The sequence below is a fragment of the Anolis carolinensis genome, chromosome 2, assembly GCF_035594765.1.
Source record: "Anolis carolinensis isolate JA03-04 chromosome 2, rAnoCar3.1.pri, whole genome shotgun sequence".
In the NCBI taxonomy this organism is placed as follows: domain Eukaryota; kingdom Metazoa; phylum Chordata; class Lepidosauria; order Squamata; family Dactyloidae; genus Anolis; species Anolis carolinensis.
The window spans coordinates 174,967,413-174,992,838 of record NC_085842.1 but is presented as its reverse complement, the minus strand read 5'-3'; the positions used below and the strand labels follow the sequence as shown (position 1 = coordinate 174,992,838).

Genomic DNA, 25,426 nt, shown 5'->3' with positions numbered 1-25,426 from the left:
GTACTACACAATTAAACAGAAAATAGCACTTTCAAATCAGGAACATATTTTTTTTCCAAATTTTGTTACATAGTGTTTGTCTTATTCAGGGACTGCGATCTAATTCCATTTCTATCTAGGATATCTTTCAGGATTCTATTAAAAAACTATGCGGGTAGACCACTTCATTGATCTCTTTTATTATATAATCATTTTTGTAGAGGTGTATGTATGTAGTATTATACCTTACTGATTTTGTTGCCTTAAAGGCTGTGTGTGTTAGTGTTATGGGTCGAAAACCCATTTAAGATTTTTTTCCCCTTGATTTGCAGCTTCAATCGAATAGACATTCCTCCTTATGAAAGCTACGAGAAGCTCTATGAAAAGCTGCTAACCGCCATTGAAGAAACTTGTGGGTTTGCTGTGGAATGAACATTTGCAGACTTACTTGGGATTGTATTTATACACCACCAAGCAGAAAACCCTCCCTACAGCCATGACACAGTCAATGCTTGAAATATAGGAAACTTTCTTCCCCCCGTTTTTTTCTACTTTAGGACAATATGAGGGAAAAGGACAATTTTTGGAATTCGTCATTCAACAAAATGTCCTGTGGCTCCTGCCAAGGAATCATTCAGCTGCTATTTTAAAAACTCATATCTTGAACAGAACAGAATGCTGACTTCTTCTTCATTTCAACAGTTAAGCAGTATTCTTCTCTTTAAAAGACGACTACTATTTTTGTAAAAAAAAAAGAAGCGATCTGATCTATTTGCCTACCTGATTTCTATTCTTCCAGATCCAAGATACAGACGGTACAAGTCACGTTCCAGCCTATTTACATAATTATGTGATGCTGAACAGCACCTATAACCTGCTATTTTTTTAAATAAAATATTTTGATTACTCTAATTTTTTGCATAAATTGGCTATACAAATCATAAACCTTTTAAATTAAGGCCACTTAACATATAAACTGTGTTTTCTTATAGTGGGTAATTTTATTCTGTGTTATGATGATTTCATCTTCAGTGTTCCTTCTCTTAAGATTTTTTATATCTCTCAAGCTTGGATGACAGGTTCACTTGCACTGCATTTGGTACAGTAATTTGTGGTAAATGTGGAAAACCCTTTTTTTAAAAAAAAAGAAAAGAAAAAAAAATATAGGCATTTAGCATTTTTAAATAACTTTTTTTGTAAAAAGAAAGTGAATACTTGAGGTTTTTTTAAAAAAAAATGCTTTCCATTTTAAATGGAATTGCTGCATTTTTTAAAACTCCTAAATGTATGTTGGTGATCTCAGCAGTCTTCTTCCTGGCCATCAATTCATCTTTCAAAAATGCTCTATGGATGTCATACCAACCAAAAGTCCTTTTGTTCGTCTGAAGTCCCTCTGTACTGCATTGTGTTGAATAATCATACCAGGTTATAAAACATCTGTTTTTCTAACTTTCTTGTCATATATGGGGTTTGTTTTGGCTACAGTTAAGGGGAAAATGGTGATGCAATGAACTCAGAGAAATGCAGAAGCTTTGCTTTTCTGTGATATGCAAAATATAATGTGATGTGCTCTTGTTGGGACACAGAGTGGACATGGCTATTTTAATGGAAGCTCTTATTTGCAAAATACTTAAAATATACAGGGCATATTCATTATATACTCTTAATGACTGCTATGTGAGGAACTTTCTCTCAAGTCCCCATGTAATAGATGTTGGACTTGTGCCTTAGGGATACTTCACATATTAAGCTCTCTTTGTAATTGTGTGTGCATGTGTGTGGATGCTGAAAACAAGCGTCACTTCTCTTGCACAATTCGCTGCTGTGCTGGTGTACACTCAGGTTAATGCGAATATTTTGCCATAGTTTTATGGATCCCATATCCCAATATGGAGAAAGCAATTGGAGCTGATGTGTCTAACCTAAGGGCTGAAATCTGGGCTCATCATACCCTTGAGCAAATATGCTGAAATCAATAGAACTTAGGTTGTCGATGATTTCTGTGAGTTTTCCAGGCTGTGTGACCATATTCCTGAAGCATTATGTCCTGACGTTTCACCCACATCTATAGCAGACATCCTCACAATCTCTGAGGATGCCTGCCATAGATGTGAGCGAAATGTCAGGAGAGAATGCTTCTGGAACGTGGCCAAACAGCCTGGAAAACTCACAGCACCCAGAACTTAAGATTGCTTGTAACGAACATGCCCCATTTATTCAGTAGTTCTTCTAACAGGTAGGACTGATTTTGGATTTGGCCTGATGGCTTTCTGAGCAATGTTGGGAACTTTGATAGCATTCTCTTCCTCATTTTTCCACTGAGAAGCAGGAAACAGAAAGCATTGTTAGGCAGGCCATAGCCACACAATGTTAGTAGACCTCTAAAACCACCACTGCAGTCTCAGTGTTGAGATAGGTTGGAAGCTAGTTTTTGGACACTTTATCTGGCCTGAGACTTTATCCTCAATAACTGTCTAATATGTGGAAAAAGCAAGCAGGGCAAACAGTGTCTGACAGAGAGGCTCTTGCTTTTTCAGCTAGGACTCAGCTGTCGATTCTGGAGACCTGAAAGTTGTGTGGCCCCTAACAATTTCATTGAATCTGTGGCAGTATTAGCTGTGAAGTGAATCCTTTGAGACTCTTGCTTCTCTGTAGAGAGATGTTTCTATCCCAGTATATATTCTTTCAACCACACACATTGAACAACTGTAGCAAACCCAATGGTGGGAGTAGGTGATCTATTTATATTGTGGAACGATAGGAGTTAGCAGACTTGTCTCTTCTGTCCGTGGGCCGTATCAGACGAAACTAAGGGTAGGGAATGTGGAGGCTACACTTTCCCACTCCTAAATAATTTGGGAGAGGGATTCTTTTGATAAACTTAAATGGTCACAATACCCCTAGCTACTTTCAGTATGTTTGAATGGGCTTTCTTTATTGTACGTTTGTTGTACAGGCTAAGTGGGATCAAAATATTGAGCAAAATATTTCAGATGTAAAAGTTGTTTTGGAATTTTTTAAAAAACAGGTGTAAGAAGGTATGACCCCAGCTTTGGGTAGTTGCCCCCCTTTGCTGAAAAGACATTCATGGTTGTATAGATCTCTGGCTGTTTTGGAGTGAAAACATAGTCATGAGAGATCCTGCTAAGTTGCTAGACTGCCTGATGTTTGATGATTCTTTCAAAGTAGCTCTGCGGTTATCTGCTTCAACTGTTCCTTCAGGTACCCAGAATACCATTGCCTCAGTTCCTCCTTTCTTTACTTTCGAATGAACCGGTGCAGTGCCGGTTTCCTTTCCTGCCATTAACATTCAGTGCAGGACAAGTGTGGGCAACTTGCAGCTTTCCAAATGTTGGAACTTTCATCATCAATAACCATTGGTCATCCTTGTTAGGACCGTAAACCAACAACATCTGAAAAGCCACAACTTGTACATTCCTGTGAAATGCCTAATGTAGATTATTATTCTTCTGGTGTTCCCAAACATGTTCTTCTGCACCTACCCAGCTAGTTGTGGGATTTCTCAAGAAAGCAGGATTTGTACAAAACCTAGCTTGCTATGTACATTTCCTTCATTCAGCAGAATTCTTACTTTATTTAAGATAACCTTACCCTTTCCATTCTTTAAGGGTGTTGCCCCAGATTACAGTCTTCATGAATGGCTTAGGCTTTGTTCATACTACTGTATTTCAATAATGGGAGACAGCTTAGTAACTCGAGAAGGATAAATGAGAATTCAAATACGGTGTTGACAGGCTTCAACAAAAGGGCTCATTTCAAATGGCTTGAGGAAGGCAAACTGACTCCAGTCCAATATCAATATTAGAGGTTCGGCATCACCTCATTGTGAACTTGCTTTAATTTGTGTCCAGAGATTCTTCTGTCTTTATAGGGCTAGCTTTATAAATCAAATACTAAGCATTTCTGCATATTGCTTTGACTTACACTGAGCAGAGCGTTGCAAATGAAATATCTGGTCTTTTGAGTGCCTTTGTATCTGCGTTACTATTAAGAGCTTTACAGCACACAATCTATTAGAAACATCTCTGGACCCATCAACTGTAGTGCGTTGAAACTTTGGCTTTTCACCTTAGATTTAAATGTGAATATTTATTTCCAACATGTCTTTTTTCCTACTTGGTTTCATCATTCATTCTGAGTTTTGCATTCAGTGGTTAAGAGACATCGCCTCACATTTCATTACTTTCTTTCCATTAATGAATGTGTTAATGTGGATAGTGAGTATTTTGGTAGGGTTCTGTTATGCAGTACTTAACTGCTTCAAATTTATTTTCTAGGTGTAAAGTTTTGTAATGGTGCTTTGTACAGTATGTATTCTATTTTTTTGCACATAGCTTCAGTTTCCTTAAACTGATTTTATTTTTACCAAATTTCTATGTTGTACTAAAGTCCAGAGCACACAGTGATTTTTTTGTCGTTTTTCTACAACACTACATCTGTTAAACCTTTGGTGCATTTAAACTGGCTGCAGTAATGGAAGCAAGAGCTTTGCTCCTATATCGTACATTTTAATGTAGCATGAGCCCATTGCTTCAGACTTTAAACTACACCACACTTAACAGGTGCAATTTGTACTTTATACACTCTATTTGTAGATTTCCGTCTCTGCCAAATTTTAAGAGCTTTGTCTATAGCGAAAATTATTCCCATCTTGGTATGATTTTTCCCTTTCACAGACTGACAGATGTTTTTTAAGTTGCATTTCTATTGTATTTATTGCAGAGTGTTTTTAGTATCAATATCTCTTGTATCTTCACCAAGCTGTTACATGAGCTTTAACAATACATCTGTATAAAATGTTTTTTTAAACTATGTACCCATGCAGAAGTCAAGCAATAAAATTTGTATGCTGTTTGCACTGCCACAGCATCAACCGTTTTAAAGAAATGTTTGTTTTGCATCTTCTTGATGTTTAAGTAAAATGAATACTGGCATTCATATTAATTCATCTTAAGAGAGGAGAACACATGGAAGCGCTTTCAATAAAAATAAGGCCAGTCTTCAGGATACTTTCCTAATGTCTAGTAATTCTTGTTGACTTTTGTGGGTGGATGGTTCTGTAATTATATTTATATCCCGCTTTTTCTCTCCACAAAGGAGACTCAAAACGGCTACATTCCACTTTAATAGGTTTTTGCCCTCTACACAACCCCACTCTAGGTTTTGTATATTCTTGGTAGCTCAGGTATAGCTCAATTAACCTGACAAGCCTAGAAGAACACTTTCCAACAACTTGATTTTGAAAAGTTTCTACATAATTTTTATTTTAAAAATCTGTAAAAATAAAATCTTCGCAGAGTGTCCATTCAGTATTTTCTTGCCATTGTAAACAAGCTTAATTTTGGATTTAGGACAGCAAATCCCAGGTGGCAAAACAAACTGCTAACTTCACACTTCTAGTTTTGGTCCCCTCGATGTTTTCTTTAAGAAGTTTTTTTGCCAGGACTAAATCACAGAAGTATTTGTGAGAGAAACCAGCCAAGACCTAAAGGAACTGGTAGTTTTTGTTATACTGAAAGGAAGCCACCAGGAGCCTGGATTTCAGACGGTCTGCTTCCAGTTCTCGGAAAAAGGTATCGTCGTCGTTTTGCATGATCATATCCTGCAACTCTTTAATCTCTTTCTCCATCTTTGACCGCAGTTCACGTTTCACTTTGTTTAATGTCTGAAAAACAATATGAAGATTAAGTTAAGACACTGATCAATTCATCAGCAAGTCCTGGAAGTCTAAAGCAACAAGGCTCACTTACGTTTGCATGTGCTTTCTCTCTGGTTTGGATTTCGTGACGTTCTGCTGAAACAGCTTCTGCCAGCATTGAAAACTAAGCACAACACAAAGGAAGGTCAACAATGTGGAGGCAAAACATTTTCTTATGGGATGGCAAGGATGCAGAGCCTACCTGGTTCTTGTAGTAGTTCTCCATAGACTCTAATTCATCCTGATGCTGCTTTCTTTGCTCAGCACGCTTTTCCTTGGCATATGCTCTTAACTCGTGCAGTCTTTGTTTCTGAATTTCCAAGCCTTCTTCAAACAAGCTTTTAAATATCTGCAAAAAAAAAAGACATTCACAATCATGTTAGGGCTTTCCATTAACTGTTCCTCAACTCTCCATTAGCAACTGCCATTTCAGCAGAGGGTGGATCCATGGAAGAGAAGGAAGACTGAGCTATCCTATTGACTCCACTGAAAGACTGACAGCTTTGATGGCCCTTCTGCGACAGTCACATGCCTGTGGCTTCCATCCATCAAGCTGGTCATAAGAATTGCAACTATTAAGAACTGGTGCCTACGTTTTCTTTTATTGCTCCTCCCCTCCCAGCTTCCAGAGTTCTGTCACATCAAACTTGTACAGTGCCATATTCCACATCAACCATCATATATTAATAATAATAATATCCAGCTTTTTCTCTCTAAAAAGACTCAAAGTGGCTCACAACAAAATCAATACAATTAAAACCTAAAATATACAAACTTTAACTTGGAAATAAACATGAACAGTATGAAACAATAAACATTTAAAACCAATTAAAAACCTATTCCTAGTAAAACCACACCACCCCCCTGACGTGATCTTAACAACTCCCTTCTTTAAAAATTTGTCTGAATAAAAAGGCTTTAGGATAGCGGGCAGTGCATGTCAAATTAATCATAGAATCATAGAATAGTAGAGTTGGAAGAGACCTCATGGGCCATCCAGTCCAACCCCCTGCTAAGAAGCAGGAAATCGCATTCAAAGCACCCCCGACAGATGGCCAAATTAGTGGTGTTTATATAGCTGCCCTGGGAGACATTTTGGCTGAAGCGTTGAGTTTAATAAATAAATAAATCTTAACAATGGCTATTTTTATTCATATATCTCCCCAGTTGTTTGGTTTGTTATGCTTAAACTATTTACTAGTTGTTCTGTGAATTGAGCTTGTAACTTAAAATGCTTTTATCTCCAAAGTAAATTTTCCCATTGAAATGATATTAATCCATTCCGGTTGCCCAAATTACCCCCCATTGTTTTTTGCTACATGTTTTGAAATAAGAAAATGAACTTTATAAATAATAAATAGCATATAAATGCACATTCACATGGAACAATACAAAAGAAAGATCAACTTTAAAATGGTCGAAGCACAAGGTTGTGGCAAGGCAGCACAAACTGAAGAGGTAGAAGCATCATTTTCTTCATACTGTACTCATTTCAGCCTCTCTTCCTCCCTTGCTGTCTCTCACTCTCTCTCTCTTTATGAAGCCAAATATACCAAGAATAAAAACCACACAAAATCAACTAAACCGAAGTTCCTCAAAGTGGACAAGAGCAAAGCAGACAGCACTCTCCCAAAGCAGACAAGAGTGCGAGGCACCCTTGAAGCCCTATAAGCTTGTCACACTTGCGCTTCCCCTGGCACCAGCTCTTAACTTAAAACGCTGCTCTTACAACAAAACGAAACTCAGGCAGAGCAATGCTCTTAACTCGCCAAGGGCAACCGGATGAAAGATCCATCTTCCTGAAGGGAAAGGTCCACTACTTACGCGTTCCTCCCGTGTCCTGGCCCGCATCATCTTGGCCCGCAGCTGAACTCTGTAATCTTGGTAGTACTTTTTGGCTCTCACAATCTGCTGCCTTCTGTCCCTCACCTTATTCTCAGTATATTTCTGCCGATGAATGCGCTGCTTAAATTCTTGCTAACAGTAACAACAAAAACAGAAAAAAATCACTTAATTTCCCTTAGCAGATGGGAACACGTACACTAGCCTTTCTGGAAGGTTTCATAATAACGACTACTTAAAAATTGTGGGTCAAGATCTAGTGTTGGGAGGCACATCATAAAGTTCTGCCATAGTGGAATTACAAAATATCCCTCCCCTCTTTCACAGGAAGCACCTTCCCCCTGAGGTCCATCACACACACCCAACCATGGCTACACAGCAGATGGGAAGTGAGTAGTTGGTGAGAAGAGATGTCACTATATAACCTAGATACTAGATACACAACAACATCATCTTCCAGGACCTCTATAGAACTGCTTCTTAAACTGTGGGTCCTGACTCCAAATGGGGTCCCTTTAGCTCAATGTTGGAGTCCTGAAATATTTGGTAGCAATAAAAGGATTCTGAACATCACCAAGTGGCTGTTTACACGAATTTGCTGTGCAGTATTTATACTGCACTCTGCAAAAATTGCTTCAGCTGTGCTTCATAAAAAGAAAATCAGCTGTTTAGCAAAGCTTGCAAATGCTGATTTATTATCAACAACTGTTTGGTTTTTATACTTGCTTTATATACGTACATACAATATTTCTCAGGCCGAAAGGGACTGTGAGTGGAAAAGTTTAAGAAATCCCTCTGCTCTAGAAGACCCTTGGGTTCTGGTATGTCCCAGACATTGTTTTCTTTGATGTGCATCTGGTCAAGGCAATAGAGTGAAGCATTTCATAACACGGTGTAACACAATTTGTGTTCCTGGGTTATAAATGTCATTTCCTAATTAGTTCTATCATAAAAACAATGGGAAAGTTGATTAAACTGCAAAAACTTTGTTTTTGCGGGACATCCTGCAGCACATTTTGCCAATGAAATTTGTCAATGAAAATCTCATCCGGTCTCAACCAATGTAACATAGTTTGTGGGAGCCACAAAAACAACGTTTCTGCACAATTAAACAGGAAATAACACTTTCAAACCAGGAACAGAAATTTGTTCTAATTTTGTTACTTAGTGTTATTTATTGGACATGATGTTCTTTCATTCCTCTGGCTCTAGAAGTGGTTTGATAACCTGCATCAGTTGAAGTCAGCACAACAGAGACACTAAGAACTACAGTCTGACAACAATTAAAAACCACATTATAGACAGATTGATAACAGAAAATGAATTTCATATTAATGCATCATTCTTATCTAAGGTTCACCATTCCCCACCACCACCACCACCCCATTACAATATTACAAGCTGCTCTGGATGGACTTGTCCAGAAAAGCAGCTTATAAATATGTTGAAAATCAGTCAATCAGACTTACCAGCCTCCTATTATGAGTCTGCTCTTTCTTGATGAGGTCAGCAAGGAGCTCATGTTTCTTCAGAGTTTCTAGTACCTAAAAGAAAAATAGTACATCTCTTTGAAAGGCTTTTTTCCTTCACACATCAGTCTGCATATTTTCTAGTTTAACATATTACAAAGATGTCTTATCCTTGCCAACTCTGGATTGACTGTCTCTTTCTGAAACTCTCTGACCTGATCAACAGTGATCAACTGGCAGTAATGATTGGAATCCTGTTGATTTAAATATGCAAGCTAGAAGTCAATGGCTCTTTTTTTCCGGTTGTAAAACTGCAGCTGAATGGAGCTTTGGATCGTCCTGCCACCAAAGGCACAACTGATTTGTCATGACAATGTGCCCTAATGCAATTCCATCAGGTAGTACATTAAGATATTCTGGATCACTCCTTCCACAATGAAAAGGAGACAAAAGGTTACATCTGCTGGTGGAGGGGGGGGGGGGTGGTCATTTCCAAAAATTATACAAAAATGGTAAAGCAACAACAACAGCAGTAGCAGCAGCAGATCAGAAGTTTCTAGTGCCATCAGTAGAGCCATTGAGCTTAAAGCAATTCAGGAGCACAGCCAATCTTAAAAAGATATGAAACACTTTATTCAAAGGACTACATTACTAAATAGGAAAGTTAACAGGGCCTAGCGGTCTAACTAACTCACAGCACACATATTCTCTCTTTGCTCACAGGACTCTCCGGGGTTCAGTTTTACTACTTGCTGCGGGTGATGCTGGACCCCATCAGTTAAAGGATTTAGATGTTTTCACCTGCTGCATCTGTACACTGTTTATTTTATCTTGAGAAGTTTGTGAGTCTTTAGGAAACAACTCACTTCATTCTGAAGTTTCTGACGACTTCTGTTGATGGGAGATTTCAGTTGGTCTATCTGCGCAACCTGCTGCTGCCACATCCTATTCATAGTTGGGCGGGAAATTTGCAAGTGGGGAAAATCTTCCAATAGTTTAGGCAAAAGTTCATTTTCCTTGACTTTCACTGCAAGAGAAAGGAAGGAGTAAGCAAGTAAATATGTATGTTCACATTGCATGGCCACTATGTAACAAAATTTGGGGGAAAAAATCTATTCCTGGGTTGAAAGTGTTATTTCCTGTTTAATTGTGCGGTACTTATTCTGAAAGTAGTTGTTATTCTCCAGAAACTTTGTTTTTGTGGATGCCACAAACTATATTGAATTGATTGAGACTTGATGAGATAGTCATTGAAAAACTATAGCAAAATGTGCTGCAGGATGTCCTGAAAAAACTAAGGTCTTGCAGCTTAATGAACTTTTTCCATGTTTTATGATAGAACCAAGTAGGAAATGACAATTATAACCCAGAAACAAAAAATGTGTTAACACAATATTATTATAATATTTATATTATATTTATCCTGCTTTTTTTCTGGTAAACGAGACTCAAAGCGGCTAGATTTGAGGAAAGGCTGGCACTCTTTAAACTGTCAAGAGTATTGTCAAGGGCAGGAATGGAGAACAAATTTATGTAACAGAAGAGAATGCCAATCTAGAACAGATATGTGGTATGAAACATGGGAATGTGGGTACCCAAACATATATACATATCCCATCACCTCAACTACCCTCTTCACAAACCTCTCAACTCCATCATTCAATCTCCACTTAAAAGTAATTCATTCTATTTGTTAAAGTGAAATATAATGGATTGTGATGAGAATTTCTTTTTGGTAAAACCTCCATTTTTTTAATTTTATCATATAGTGACTTGGAAATAAATAAAAAATCAATTTCAGGATTTTTTTAAATGGCACTTTCAAAAATCCTAGTCTTTTTACACGTTCTTTGCTCTGAGCACTATGAAGATGCAGAAACAACAGAAACAACGAAGTGAATCTCAGTAGTTCTTATATGTTATTAATATGGGATAGCTAACATTCCCACATTCTAGCTAACAGCAGCTCTATGTGTATAATACATAAATACATTCTATAAATCTATGCTTTGAAAGAAGATTAAGACACCAATACTATGGTCCTTGAGAAGATGTTCCTGGAGCCACAGTAAATGTTGATCTCCTTCTCCAAAAGAAGAGTCAACTTGGGAAGGGTGGATCCAACTTCACAACTCACCCCCTCTATCACTACTGGAAGCTTTGAAAGTTCTCCATCTCCAGACCAGAAGCGGAGATCCCGAGACTGTGCAGAAGTCATGGCATGGGATACTTTAGATCAATACGATCCACAGGATAAGCAGGATGATACGTTTGATTTGTGTGGCCAATAGATTTTGCTTAGGCAGTGGGTAAAGTCTGATCCATAGGCAGCATGTAGCGTGCTGAGTCATTAGTACTTCCCCAGCCAAATTATTTTTTCCAGAAAATATTTTACCCAAACCCCCTGAAAGCAACTCAAACCACAAGCCCCTGTAGTCTAGAAACTCAACAGTCAGTTACACAATCAGCACAAAACAAAACTGGAAGCAATGTGAGCTCACATCTAGTTACGTTGTGTGTTGAAGTGTACTTTGACCCGATAGAGAAGGTGAAAGGGTTACAAATATCCCTCATTCCTTCTACAGTCGTTCATCCTGGTTTAGGTGATCACATAATACTTCCTGCCTTTTCCTTATGTTGAAAAAGAGACATCTTTAAATGCCAGCTTTGTGAAGTACAGTACAGTCTCACTTATCCAAGCTAAACGGGCCAGCAGAAGTTTGGATAAGCAAATATCTTAGATAATAAGGAGGGATTATGGAAACGCCTATTAAACATCAAATTAGGTTATGATTTTACAAATTAAGCACCAAAACATCATGTTATACAACAAATCTGACAGAAAAAGTAGTTCAATACGCAGTAATATTATGCTGTAATTATTGTATTTATGAATTTAGCACCAAAATATCATGATATATTGAAAACATTAACTACAAAAATGGTTTGGCTAATCCAGAGGCTTGGATAAGTGAGACTCTACTGTAATGAGAAACAGAAAACTAGGCACTTAGTGCAGGCATTGTAACCTATCCCGTAAATTCATGTGTAAATCTAGAATTTTTAGTCAAAAATAGCCCCCAAAACTGGGATCAACTTATCCATGGGTCAATATGAGTACTGTAGGTGCACATGGTTATACCACAGTTAAACTGGCTGCCCTTCCACATATGGAGGCTGTAAGATCAATTATTTCACTCAAATATATATTGGCAAGAAGCAAGCATTCCTGGCCTCTAGCCCATACATTCAGAAGATGCCCAGGCTTTAACAACTTGCTGTTCTTACATGGGATTGCTTTCTTTGGCTTTGCAAAGCCTCCCCTTGAAATCCACTGGTTGAGTTTGGGATTCCTAGGCCCACTTTTCTGAGAATAAATTTTTGCTGCTTGTGAAGTTCTTGGAGGTCCTTTCAAGATGCACTGCTTATATTTTTGTTCCTAGATAAAAACACATAGGGAGTATTGTCAGTTAGATGTTGTCACATTGAGCAAATAGACACCAGGCATTAGTGAAGGGATTCACACAGGCTACTTGGAATTTCCCAAAAAGGAAGATAGAAGATCCCCAAGTAAAAAGAACCATTCTGTCCAACACCACTATGTCTGGAATTCTGTTGGTCAGACTCAACAAGAGTACACCCATTGAATCAACTGTTAAATGGCGAGTTAGCAGGCAGGAAAATCTCATTAATTCAGTGGCTCTATTTTAACCAGAACAAACAATAAGATTTATGCAAGTGATTGGTTACGTGCAACACTGTATCAAAGATAAAGATGCGGACCCTCTGCAGGACAGGAGCTCTCCCCTCTTTCACATACCCTAATAGACAGAAATGTTAGCCTGAATACATGCATGCACACACTACACCCCATTTCTACTCTTCAAATATCAATGATTTCAGGTCCAAAGATCTCACTGTCTCCCAGAGTGTGCAGGAGAAAACCAGTTTTCCTTTCTCTGTGCCTGAAACCAGGCAGTGAAGAGAGCTTCAAGGATGAATTTTCATGGCTGAATGTGACAGTAGGAGGGAATCAGTGACCACTTCTTTCTGCTTCAATGGAAGGAAGGCTTTTTTAAAGGCAAGTCTGTACCTTCTGGGAACGTCAGCTTTGCCATCACCTTCATGGAAGGGACAGCTTTTAATTGGAAACATTCTCATATTAAAAATCCCACTAAGTGGCACATTTTCCAATGCCCAGGTACCACTATATTCCCAGATATAAGTCTCCAGACATCTTTTGGCAATAAGGCCTGAGAGTGAGATCCTACCACTCCTTGAGTCAAAAGAGAGCACAGCTCAGAGGGCAACCTGTTTCTGATCTCTAAGGGGCTACAGTTCAGATAACATTTGTTGTATGCTGAAGAACCCAACCTGGAACTTCATCTCCTGCTGAGAAGGGAACTTTGATAATTTTTCTGGGAAATAAATAGCACGAAATAAAGCAGAGACAATTTGGAGAGCTACTACCAAACAACAGTTTGGAGATAAACTGTGAACCTTGATTACATTGAGGCAAAACATTACAGCCATGTGATGTTGACATGGCCATATTTCTATTGATGGTTTCAGTATTAACTAAACAAATTAAGAAGATTCCCTCTGAAAGGCAGGGAATCCTCCCTTTGAACACCAGTAAAGCCAAGAGAGATACGAGAAAGGCACAATTCTTATCAGTGCTATTTGTTCTCTCACTTACCGTTTCTTTGGCCTTTGCTTTCAGTTTTGCCACTTCCAATCTTTCACTAGCTTCATAAGCTCTCAATTCATCATCATAGGCTTTAGCCAACAGCTAGAAGGCAAACAAAGCTTGCTTAACATTCATGACAAATTCATTCCGGCATACATTAATTAAACATGATATGGCAACAATAAAAAGCAACAAATCAGGATCCTGAAACAGCAACAAAGACCCCAAAACTCCACAGAAAAAGTAACAACATTAACTTGAAAACTGATACTTCCAAAAAGTGTATGGAAATAAAAGAGGCATCAGAATAGCTAAATTGAAGAACACAGTGTTACAATGATTCCACAAGGTTCTTCACTCTGTTCACAACTTGTCTAACCACAAAGGGAAGGACTGCCTGTAATTGACCTCAGAAAATACATCTTTACATAAAATATGTCTTAACAGGCACATAGGAGAAGATGGGCCTTTTGGCATTCAAGTCCCAAATCACAGATAGCTTCAAAAGTAAGCATAAGGACTCTGTACCCAGAAACTTGCTGTTTCAAAACTGAAACAGAGAATCTCAGGTAATGGTTGTGATACAAGAGGTATTACTGATTTACCTATAAAGATCGGGCCTAAGGCTCTTTCAAAAAAGTTACAAAGCTAGTCAAAGATCACATGTCATTTAGAAAGAGTCTTAATATGAGAAAGATTAAAGTCATAACATCAGATAAATTTTAAAAAGGAGGGTTAAACTGAATTTACAATGCAACAGTATGTTTACACTGGCAAAATATAAAACCAAGTCAGCCTTTTGAGTCCAAAATATTTGGTGGGCAATTACTGGGAGCTAATGTGTGTTTGTGTCACACAATCTCACCTACATGAAGTTGCAGGCACACGTACGCTCAAAACACACTTAATACATTTTTAACTAATGTGGATTTTTAAACATTTTGCAGAGGGTGGAGAGGCACAACCTTCCTCGCCTCTACCAAATAAGCACACAGCAGGCTTTCCAGGTCGATTCTGACTGAAACAGTGTAAAAAAAAAACCCAGATTTCCAATAAGGCAACAGATCAAGCCCACACAAAGCTCTCTTGAATTGTGGTCCTGTCCCCTTAAAACAAAGCAAAAAAACCTTCACATTCTCACTGGAAAAGCAGAAAAGACACTTCAGACTCTTCAATGCCTCTTTAAAGTCTCTTCAGAAACTATGAATGGCCTGGCTCATTGACGTTCTTGGGCATTCAGGCTGCGTCTGGAATCCTCTTGATTTACCTTTGCTCTTATATTCCTCTGGTCTTCTTCCTTTCTCAAGTGTTCGCACATATTTCCCGCTGGCTCTCTTGCATCCTTCTGCTGAAGGACATTGTCCAGCGCAGACAAGAGGTGACTGGATGGTGGCGGTGAAGCAGAAAGTGATCGTTGTCTGCTGGGTGCTTTCTTCAGGCGTGCAGTGGCTGTGAAAAGGAAGGAAAAATGCAGAAGCTTGGAGCTGGTAACACTCACTGAAGATAGGAACTCCAATAGGCATACAAAGAGGAGCAAATGTCTTTCCGCAGCATAATGGGCTGGTTCAAATTGAACAACTGCCTGCCGTCAAGTCTTTGAGACCAGTGCACTGCTCCTTAACATTCCAAGGCTACACTAATTTTCGGAGAGCAAGTTGATTTACACACATTAAAAAACTGTTTCTAGTGTTTATGTTAACCTTGTTTATGACTTTCAAAGACATAGCCATATTTGTCTGGAACATCAGTAGGAAAATGGATCTTATAGCACTTTAGAGCAAGGTTTTTAATTTTTTTTAGTTCCATGCAGCCCTTTGCCAGTCAGAGGAAAACCATGGGCCCCTTTCTCAGAATGTAGCGGCCAATAGTTTTATGACTCTCCACATTGGCATGTCACACAATATTTGGACACAGTAAGACTGTGATCTTGTGGGTCTAACCATGATCCTAATTTCAAAGTGTGGATGAGAATAAGCAATTTTTCAAGATATGCAATGATCGTAATGTAATATGGAATGGATACTATTGTAATTTACTGCATTAGTCATAAAGGAAAAAAATGCGAAATTTAAGTTAGAGAAAATAAAGATAGTAAGTTGATTTTATTTTGCAATTAAAATTATTTCCAGGGGCCCCAAAGGGGATCCCCTGGTGAAGAACAAAGTTGGTAGCATAAAATTTCGTAGACGAAGTCTACTTCCTCAGATGCATGGAATGATAGTCCTAGAAACAAATGTAAATAGTCAGACTGTATATATGAATACCCACTAAAATACAAAATTTGTGGGAATGGTTTTAACGAATTGTACAGCAGTTTGCCATAGAAATAGGCACTAACCTGGTCCATTCCATAGCTTTATCTTACTTTTATTTCTTTTTATTTGTATATTAAAATATTCATACTGTGCCCTATAGGGAAAGATCCAAGGACAGCATACAAGAAAATACATTTGAATGATTTAAAGAATAAGAATAATTTGAAGGCCAAACGCACATTAAACCATTCAATATTTAAAACAGGACAGGCTAAAAATACGTTAAAACAATTAAAAATTATGCTCATATACAAAGACAGAAAAGATCAATTATGTCCCAAAAGCTTTATAAAGTTATCATGCTTTTACTTGGAGGCAGAATGACAACAATATTGACACTGATTGGTTCTCAGAGGGGAAAATATTCCATAACTGAGGTTATACAGCAAAAAAGGCTGCTCCCATGTTCCCCTGCAGAATATTGCCCTGACAGCTGGGACAAAGGAGGGGTCCTCTGTGAAAGAAATCCAAAAGAACGCTGCAGGAACATGCAGTTTACTATAACTCAACAAATACAACTCTCCAGTAACAGTTACCTGGTTTTCGTTGACGGTAATCCATGACGCTATCACTGTGTTGAGAAAGTTGATCCTCTTCAGATGATGACTCTTCTTGGGTCCGTTCACCCAAAGCATGTTTTAACATCTGTTATTTAAAGAGAAATGTCCCTTTTGTCAGGAGGATCTTCCCAAGGTAGTCTCAAAGATTTCCAAATGCCCAAATGCTAATGCCAAAAAAGACCGAGAGCACCCTTGCACAGAGTCAATGAAAATCAAAATAAAACAGAGCCCTGCCCACATCTTTGTAGACTAAAAAAACAAAATGAGAAATGACTAAAGTGGCAAGAAGAAATCCTTTAGCAGGGAGAAATAGTCATGCTTTCCACCCTGTCTCTCTCTGTTCTAGATCAGAGCTTCTTAAACTTTTCAACTTGCAACTTTTTTGCCCAAGAAAGTTTTATGCAAATAGGTATAAAAATACAATTTTAAAATATTGAATGGTTAAATCCATAGATATGGAGGACCAACTGTACCACAACAGTAACAAACTTTTGCTTTTCCTCATCTCACCTCCTCCTCCTCTCCCCATTTCTTTGAATGCGATTTCCTGCTTCTTGGCAGGGGGTTGGACTGGATGGCCCTTGAGGTCTCTTCCAACTCTACTATTCTATGATTCTATGATTCTACCTCATCCATCCATGTGGGTAGCTTTTCTTTTTCTTAGCAGCTTGGGATTGGCTTTTGGCTTTTTCTTTTCCTCCGTCCATTCCTACTCTCTAGGGGGAGGGGGGGAGCCTTTTGCAACTCCAACGTTGAGCTATGGGGACTCCCCATTTGGAGTCAGAACCCACAGTTTAAGAAACTCTGCAATAGATTACTATTTGCAGGGATGTCAAACTCATTTTCATTGAAGGCCACATCAGCATTATGATTGCTTTCCAACAACTATATTTTTTTACATAGTGGTCGGTGCTCTTTAGTTTTTACACAGTTTTGGTCCCCAGATATTATTGAATGACAAATCCCACCACTGTTGATTATCCACCATGCGGACTAGGGATAAAGGGAATTGCAACCAAACAGCACTTGTAGTTCTGAGGTTGAGAAAAGGCTGATTTTAAAATCAGGCATCATATTTTTACATGTCTTGTATTTGAATTCAAACCTCACAGAACGAACTACAGTCTTCCATATGTTACTGTATCGCAGCTCCCATCAGCTTTAATCATGTCTAATGATGAGGAATAGAGGAGCTGTGGCCCAGCATCTGAAGAGTGGCCACATAAAATGACATAATGGGTCAGATTTGGCCTGCAGGCCTTGAGTTTGATACATGTGATCTAAAACCACTTTCCTATTTCAAAAGTGGATTTCTTCGCATATAAAACTCAAAAAGGAGCATATGCGTTTTATTTCAAACTTATTTTCAGATGTCAGTAATAGGGCTATAATTCTTGATTACTATATTTACTTAAGTCTAATGCTCACCTTTTTTGGCTAAATTACATTGCCAAAATTGAGGTGCCCATTAACTTTGATGATGTTAGATCTGCACAGATAAAGTGACCTGTTTGAAAAGGTCTAGAGGAATCCAGAAGACAGACAGGGAGGTGGGGTGTGTGCAAAGATGCTCTCTACAATGGGTATAGCCTCATTGCTCCATGGCATCCGAAGAAGGAGAACCTGGCTGGTGATCCAATAATTTCTCTGCTTAGCTGAGGATCTTGCCTCCTGGGCAGCCCTCCCACCCCACTCCTAGGCTCAGTCCTATGCAGTTCCCAACATATTTTTCTAAAACTACTTGCATTCATCCACAGCACTTGGCATTCACAATTTGCCTACCAGATTTCAAGAAGCCTTTTAATGGCTTGCCTGTTAAGAAATAAATGTAGCTTTCTCACCCTTTCTTGGTTACAGATTGTATATCATATTTCTTATGATCCAGACATTTTTTTAAATATTTCTGCTGTCTTTGGTAAGAAGTAAGTAAGATAATCACAGGTCCAGGGAATAACAGGTGGAAGAGAACAGGATCTCTCTCTCTCTCTCTCTCTCTCTCTCTCTCTCTCTCTCTCTCTCTCTCTCTCTCTATATATATATATATATATATATATATATATATATATATATATATCTCTCTCTCCAAGTATCGCGCTTTGAAAAGACCATAACAAAACATCCATCTGCCTTCTGCAGCCATACCTACTTCAATGGCAGTAAGTAATAGGAGGCAAACTGCAGTGTTCTTGATAAAGAACACAATATCTTAGGTAGCTAGCATCGATATCTGTCCTAAGAGGTAATGCAGATTATATTTTTAACCTACCCACTACAAACAATGCTACTCTAATTGCCACAACTCTAATGTGTTGGGTAATTTACAAAAAAGGAAAAAGTGTTTAAAAATGTAAAGCAGCAGCAAAAGCAACAACATTTTAGCAGATCAGAAGTTTCATGGGCTAACAGTAAAGTGAATGAACTTCAGCAGTTACAGGACCAGAGTTAAGCTTTAAAAGTTACAAAATACTTTCGAAATAATATTGAAAGACCTACATTTCTATATAGGGAACTAAGGGGCTAGTTATCCATCTATCTCTCTAGAGACATCTCCTCTCTCTCTCTGATCACAGGAGAACAGAATTGTGGACTCATGGGTTAGCTATGCATTCTGGAAACTTTGAATGAAAAGTATCATTCTTATTTATTTATTTATTTATTTATTTACATTTGTGTCCTGCCCTTCTCAGCCCGAAGGGGACTCAGAGCGGTCTTACAGTAGGCAGCAATTCAATGCCACACAAATACATACAATACATAAAATAAATAAACAATAAAAACTCAGGCATGGGCAAACTTTGGCCCTCTAAGTATTTTGGACTTCAACTGCCACAATTCCTAACAGCCGGTAAGCTGGCTGGGATTTCTGGGAGTTGAAGTCCAAAACACCTGGAGGGCTGGTTTGTCCATGCCTAGTCTAACCAGCAAGGTGATAGGAGGAGAGAACAGAGAAGCAGGCAAATAAAGAGGACAAGAGGGGAAGGGCTTTGCCTGCCAACTAACTCATCTGCCTATGCATGTCCTTGATGAGGACTATAAACTTCTGTAAGATGTGACTGAGTTCCAACATAATGATAGGCGGTCTAGCAGATTCACAAGCCAACCAACATGTTACTGCCCTGCCACCTCAAGTCTGAAATTATTAGGTTGCAACTAAAAACTAGTCATTTTCCCCTAGACTAATTCAAAAGTTCACTCCAATCTTAAAAGTGATAAACGAATTAGCTTGTCCCCTTTAAAATCATATAATCTCCGCAAGAATCAATGTTAGAAAAGATTGATGCAGTCCACACCATGTACTACATTTTTCTACAGTTATTAATGTTTGAAGAATCTTGCACTAGTCAAAGTGAAAATATTACAAAGGTTAGATGGTGCTCACTTACTGCATCAAGTTCATTCAGCTGCCGAGAGAGTTTCTGGGACATGTGATGCAACTCCTGGCGAGACAGTTTTTCCTTTGCCTTTCTATGAGGAAGAGGTTCTTCATCAAGGGAGTCCGTCCAGCTTTCATTCTGGCTAAAGAGCAAGCCACCAAGCTATAAGTATATTTTGATATTCCATTTACTTATTTTTAACATTGTTTTTACTCATTTTACTCATGTTTATCATTTGTAATTTTATTTTTAAACCTTGATTTTAATTTATTTAACACATTTTCATCCCTAAATCTATAGCAGTATACTGACATACTGTTATCTCATAGGGAAGGCCTCATTTTTTGGATTCTTCATGGGTTTGGTGAATTAAGACATCTGTTATTACCTTGTCATCTTATGTCAGCAGTCTCAAACTCAACACAAGTACGTTTGGGCCACAGCTTCCACTAGCTCTTGCCTGCCTGGCCAATTGTCAGTAGTAATGAGAAATCAAGGACAGGCAAATGTAAGGAACCACTATTTACACTGATAACTAGAATGGGAGGAGGGAATCACATATTAAGAAGCTCTAGATGAAATAAGCAAACTTCAGTATAATATACAGTCTAGAGCAATGGTTCTCAACCTACCTCTTTCCAAGAACCAGGTTTCTTTGCTTAGGTCTTGTGCTTTGTAAAGATGTGGGTAATGTACTTTCAAAACAAGGCGTTGGCGTGTACTGACAACTCTCATTCGTTTCCTTTTAAGAAAGAGAATTTAAATATGCGTTCACTGGAAAAGTGGGAGTAAATTCGAGAGAAAGCCAGGTGATGAAATGTAACAGTGACTACCATGTAATCTAATCAAGTAGGGCTGGTTTCTCCATGAAGCCAGGTGAAACAGTCACCTTAGACAGCAGGGTATAAGTTACATCATAGCAAGTGTACAATTTCACTCCATGTTCTGATGCTGCAGGTCCAAAATGGCCCATTCTGTTTGGAGGAGGGGAGCTATTATTTGGTACAGGTGGCAAGGGCAGCCACTTCCAGAAACGTAATGCCAAGATAGCATACAAAACAGTAGAGCTAGCTAGCCAGCCAGCCAATTTCCTTGCCATGTTAGAAAGCAGATATGGACAACTATGTATCGCAACATCCTCCATGATAGGAAAAGAGTGGGCAATGTGCAGTTTCTGGGCCTGATGCAGCCCCCACCTATCCAGTGGACAATATTGTTTTCAAAACCTTTGTTCCAGAATGCATCTAAATGCGCTGAAGGGACATGGAATGCATTTCCCTGGAGCTCCCAGAAGTCAATAACAGGCTTCCTGGTACAATTTAGGTCCAAGAGAGGCCTTTTCTTGGAACATGGTGAAAATTTCCTCCTACCCCCTAAAGGCATTTGGGGGCAATTTTGGGGTCTCCAAGGTGACTTCAGGATCTAATGACCCCTTAGCCCTCCAGTTACCCAAATCACCTTAGTAGGAGGTAGCAATGCAGAGAGTGGTTTCTTTAAAAAAAATCTCTAACCAAACCATGATAAGGGTACAGTGCTCCCTCACTTTTCGCAGGGGTTAGGTTCCAGGCCTAACCCCTGCGAAAGCCCGGCTGCCTCTTCCAGCCTCCTCTGCTGCCGCCCACCCCCACAGTAGAAAAGGTTTCACTCTCTCCGGGGCTTACAAGGGGGAGAAAGGCCACTTAACTACTAAAAGCAGCAATGGCGTGGGTAAACAAATTAATAAATAAATACAACATTTTTCCGCAAAACAGTGAGTCCGCAATAAGCGAACTGCGAAGTAGTGGGGAAACACTGTAACTAGGAAAATAGAATAGAGTAACTTTATTGTCATTTTACATTGTCCAACAAAATAAAATGCTTTCCACAGCACACATCACAAAAACAACACTCCCATTCTCACACACACCAATCTCCACCGCAATGCCGCATCAATGCAAAACCATGGAGTTCAATATAGTTACAGCTCTGGGATAAAAGCTATCTCTCAGTCTTATTGTCCTTGTCTTCATCATCCTGTATGATCTGCCAGATAATAATAATTCAAAAAAAGAATATGCCGGTGAGATGGGTCTTTAAGAATGTTCTGAGCTTCCTTAAGGCTGCGGGACCTATAAAGTTCTTCCAAAGAGGGGAGAGGGCAACCAATGAGTCTCTGGGCAGTAGTGGTGACCCTTTGGAATGTCTTCCTATCAGCCACTGTGCAGTTACTAAACCATGCACAGATTCAGTAGGTTAGGACATTCTCTATAGCACAACGGTATAGAAAGTCACCAGCAATTTTTCGTTCAGTTGATGGTTCCTTAGAAGTCTCAGATAGTACAATCCCTGTTGGGCTCTCTTAACCAACGCTGCCTTATGAGTGTCCCAGGTCAAATCCTCCTTAACAGTGACACCCAGAAACTTAAAACTGGCCACCCACTCCACTTGGTCTCCATTTATGACCAAGAGTTGAATTTCTGATTTATTCTTTCTGTAGTCCACTATGAGCTCCATGGTCTTATTAATGTTAAGAACAAAATTACTGTCCCTGCACCACGAGAGCAGCCAATCCACCTCATCCCAATAAGCAGACTCATCCCCTTCAGAGATAAGCACCACAACTATTGTATCATCCGCAAAATTAGTAATCAACTACTGTATATGAAGTACTTTTTATAAAGTTTAAAACTGTACCCCTATCAGGTTCCCTTAACGCCGTGTATTTGAGGAGGACACCAGAAATGCTGCCATATAGCAGCAAGGGTACAAGTTCCCACCACCACTGCTGCCAATCTCCAACCTCTCCTATAGTTTGGAGAGAGTAATGCCTTCATTTCCAGGGTACCTTAATGATCAACTGACACACATGGCAGCCATTGGGGTGGTCAAGCAAGGGGAAGACTTGAGGTTCCCCTATAAGCTAAATGCTTCGGAAAGAAAACAAGAAGCACAGTCTTTTAAAATCTCAATATGGCTATGTCTGACTCATGAGTAATTACAGTCTCAAACCAGATTACAATAGACTGTCAATTCTGGGAATGATTTGTGGGTGTACTTCCCTTAGTCAAGGAAAAGCTTGACACAACAACAGTGGTGTATGTTAGTCATGGGCCCTGTATTTGTGTCACCCATTTATTTTGTGTTTCCGTTTCGTAATGTCTATGTCTATGAAATGGTACACCCCCTTTGGTACGGAAATATCAGTGAAACGAAAGGTAAGTGGGAACGGTAACCGTTTGGTCATCTGATTTTCGTCCCATTGGCGGTAATGGGTGGGCTTCCCACACTCCCCTTCCCCTCAGTTTTAGGGTTAGAGGGTCTCACAATTTCAATTATTCAGGACCTACTCCGCCATCCTAAGCCCTCCTGTTCTTTTCATCTCTGATCTCCTATATAGCTCAAACACCATCAGAAAACACCTATATAATGCTTTGAGAAAATCCTTCCTCAGAAACACACATTTTAGAAGAAACAGTTGTCCAGTCATCATTTCTTCCCAGAAACAAGGCTAAATACATGTTAAATGCATTAAACTCCATTAATATTCCTTCCCCATGGCCTTTCATTCAAATTTTAGGATGCAAGCTCCTTGGCCAGAGACTTTTTCTAGTGATTCCACCTAGCACCATGCAAAGCAATAAAACTATGAAGACAAATATTAAATCTGTATCATAATAACAGCACTGTTTTCTAATTTTTTAAATAATGAATTTTATTAATATTTGCTTTGTTTTAAGCTTTATTTTGTGGTGCATAGCATATATGGAGATGCAACGAACACACATGCCATATATTTATATCCTGCAAGAAATAAATAAACTGTTACCTTTCTTGAATCTATGCCATCTTCTGGTACAATTGTATCAGTTACTTTGTCTGAAACAACTTCTGATGTTTGCTGCTCATCTCCAGTTGGATGATCTGACACAAAAAGCAACAAGGAATTAATTTGTGATTTGTGATAAATGTATAAATATGGAAATACAGGTAAGCAAAATTTATGTGGCACAGCGATGACACAGCAGGAAAGGTGAGACTGCGGGTCTTATTATTCAGTATGAAAACTCAAGCCTTTTATACATTCTCTACTGGGATTGTTTCTGATAGTTTTCCTTCTAAATTTAAACTCTCTCACCAAAAAGGAAAAAAATATTAACTTTGTCTATTTCTGTCACAGGCTGACTAGACACATTTTAGAGAATACCTCTCTCTACAGCAACATTTCTTTTAATGTGTGTCCAGCAAACCCCTTTGCAAAGAAGATGCTGCATTAGCAAGGACTTAAAAGATAAGTTGGACAAATTGAATTTGCCAAGAAAAAATTTGTTAATACTGCATTACATCTTTAATTTATGCTAAATGAGTTTAGAGTTTAATATACTCATTTAGTCAGAAGTAAAACTAATCAAGTTCAATTTGCAGGTGCATATTTAAGAATTAAAGCCTTAACAACCACAGTTTTCCCATCCCAAATGCCGGTAGTACTAAGAATGGCAGAGCTGAAAAAAATTAAAATGTAATCATCATGATCACTTTATAAGAATGTCAATTCTCAAATTTCAAAGGGAGTGGGCTGGACTAAACACATGTGTATGGCATGGATGTGTACTCCGAGCAGGGCTGCGGAATGTGGTCAAGAGCCAGGCATGATGAGACTTGGACATCCAATAATGTCTGGAGGAGCACACCTTGTCTTGCAACTAGACTAGAACACTGCCATTCAGAACACAAATCACAAAGGAAATGGTCAAGCTCACACATAAGGACTTTGACAAGATTTTCATACACGCCTTTCTCTCTGCACCTAGAGTCTGAGTTCAGAGCAACGAACACTAACTTCTGAAGGAATATTAAAACAATTTTTTATGAATGAATGTTTGCTCTTACCAGAAGTCATCCTTGATTGTGAAAGGAGACCACCTGAGAGGGTTGCGGACTCTTCCTCAGGGGGTTCTGAAGCCTGCAAAGACATGCATCTTTAAATGGATTTTTGAAACATATGGATAAAAATTACCCAAACCAAAACAGATCTGACCACAAAGATGCATGGGCACTTTTTATTTTTTCCATTAAAAAATGTCAAAAGGGCAGGAGGAACAAATATCAATGTCATATTCAAAACAAATGGGAGAAATATGTTGCACTTTGCATGGTAAGTTAAACCACTGTCTGATGCCGGGGTGGGGATTCTGTGGCACTCTGGAAGTTGTTGGACTGCAAGTCTCAGCATCCATCATCACTATGTTTGCTAGGGCTGCAGTCCAATATCATCTGGAAGATCGGATTATCCCCAAATCAAAGTAAGTGAGAAAATTTGGCAACTTTTTAACTGATGTCCACAAAACTTCTGTGCACTCCAGATTTCAAATAGGTTTGTTCAGAATGGAATATAAGGGCATACATGTTAAAACAACAGCTCTTGCTTTGCTGTAAACCTTGAACTTCTGCCACATACAAATATTGTTCTTGCTGTCAGAGGCGTTCTATAAGGCTTTATCA

The 25,426-nt window shown here is 38.8% G+C and overlaps 2 protein-coding genes across 3 annotated transcripts in view; one reads left to right on the top strand and one right to left on the bottom strand.

Annotated features, from left to right (window-relative positions):
• smurf2 (SMAD specific E3 ubiquitin protein ligase 2) overlaps positions 1-4,887 on the top strand; it is a 110,358-nt gene extending 105,471 nt beyond the window's left edge. Inside the window, exon 19 of the mRNA XM_008116381.3 lies at positions 312-4,887. Within this exon, the coding sequence (XP_008114588.2) occupies positions 312-411 (100 nt within the window). The 3' untranslated portion in view covers positions 412-4,887. The remainder of the gene's footprint in view (positions 1-311) is intronic.
• A 350-nt stretch (positions 4,888-5,237) lies between these two features.
• The window catches only part of cep95 (centrosomal protein 95), a 42,459-nt gene continuing 22,270 nt past the window's right edge, over positions 5,238-25,426 (bottom strand). For both annotated transcript variants that reach the window (XM_008116382.3, XM_008116384.3), the window contains 14 exons: positions 24,815-24,887; positions 23,754-23,848; positions 20,581-20,690; positions 19,958-20,090; positions 16,551-16,659; positions 14,967-15,148; positions 13,709-13,801; positions 12,298-12,448; positions 9,876-10,036; positions 9,010-9,084; positions 7,523-7,675; positions 5,901-6,047; positions 5,751-5,822; positions 5,238-5,665 (listed from right to left, as the gene is read on the bottom strand). In XM_008116382.3, coding sequence (XP_008114589.1) covers positions 5,486-5,665; positions 5,751-5,822; positions 5,901-6,047; positions 7,523-7,675; positions 9,010-9,084; positions 9,876-10,036; positions 12,298-12,448; positions 13,709-13,801; positions 14,967-15,148; positions 16,551-16,659; positions 19,958-20,090; positions 20,581-20,690; positions 23,754-23,848; positions 24,815-24,887 — 1,734 coding nt within the window. In that variant the 3' untranslated portion in view covers positions 5,238-5,485. The remainder of the gene's footprint in view (positions 5,666-5,750; positions 5,823-5,900; positions 6,048-7,522; positions 7,676-9,009; positions 9,085-9,875; positions 10,037-12,297; positions 12,449-13,708; positions 13,802-14,966; positions 15,149-16,550; positions 16,660-19,957; positions 20,091-20,580; positions 20,691-23,753; positions 23,849-24,814; positions 24,888-25,426) is intronic.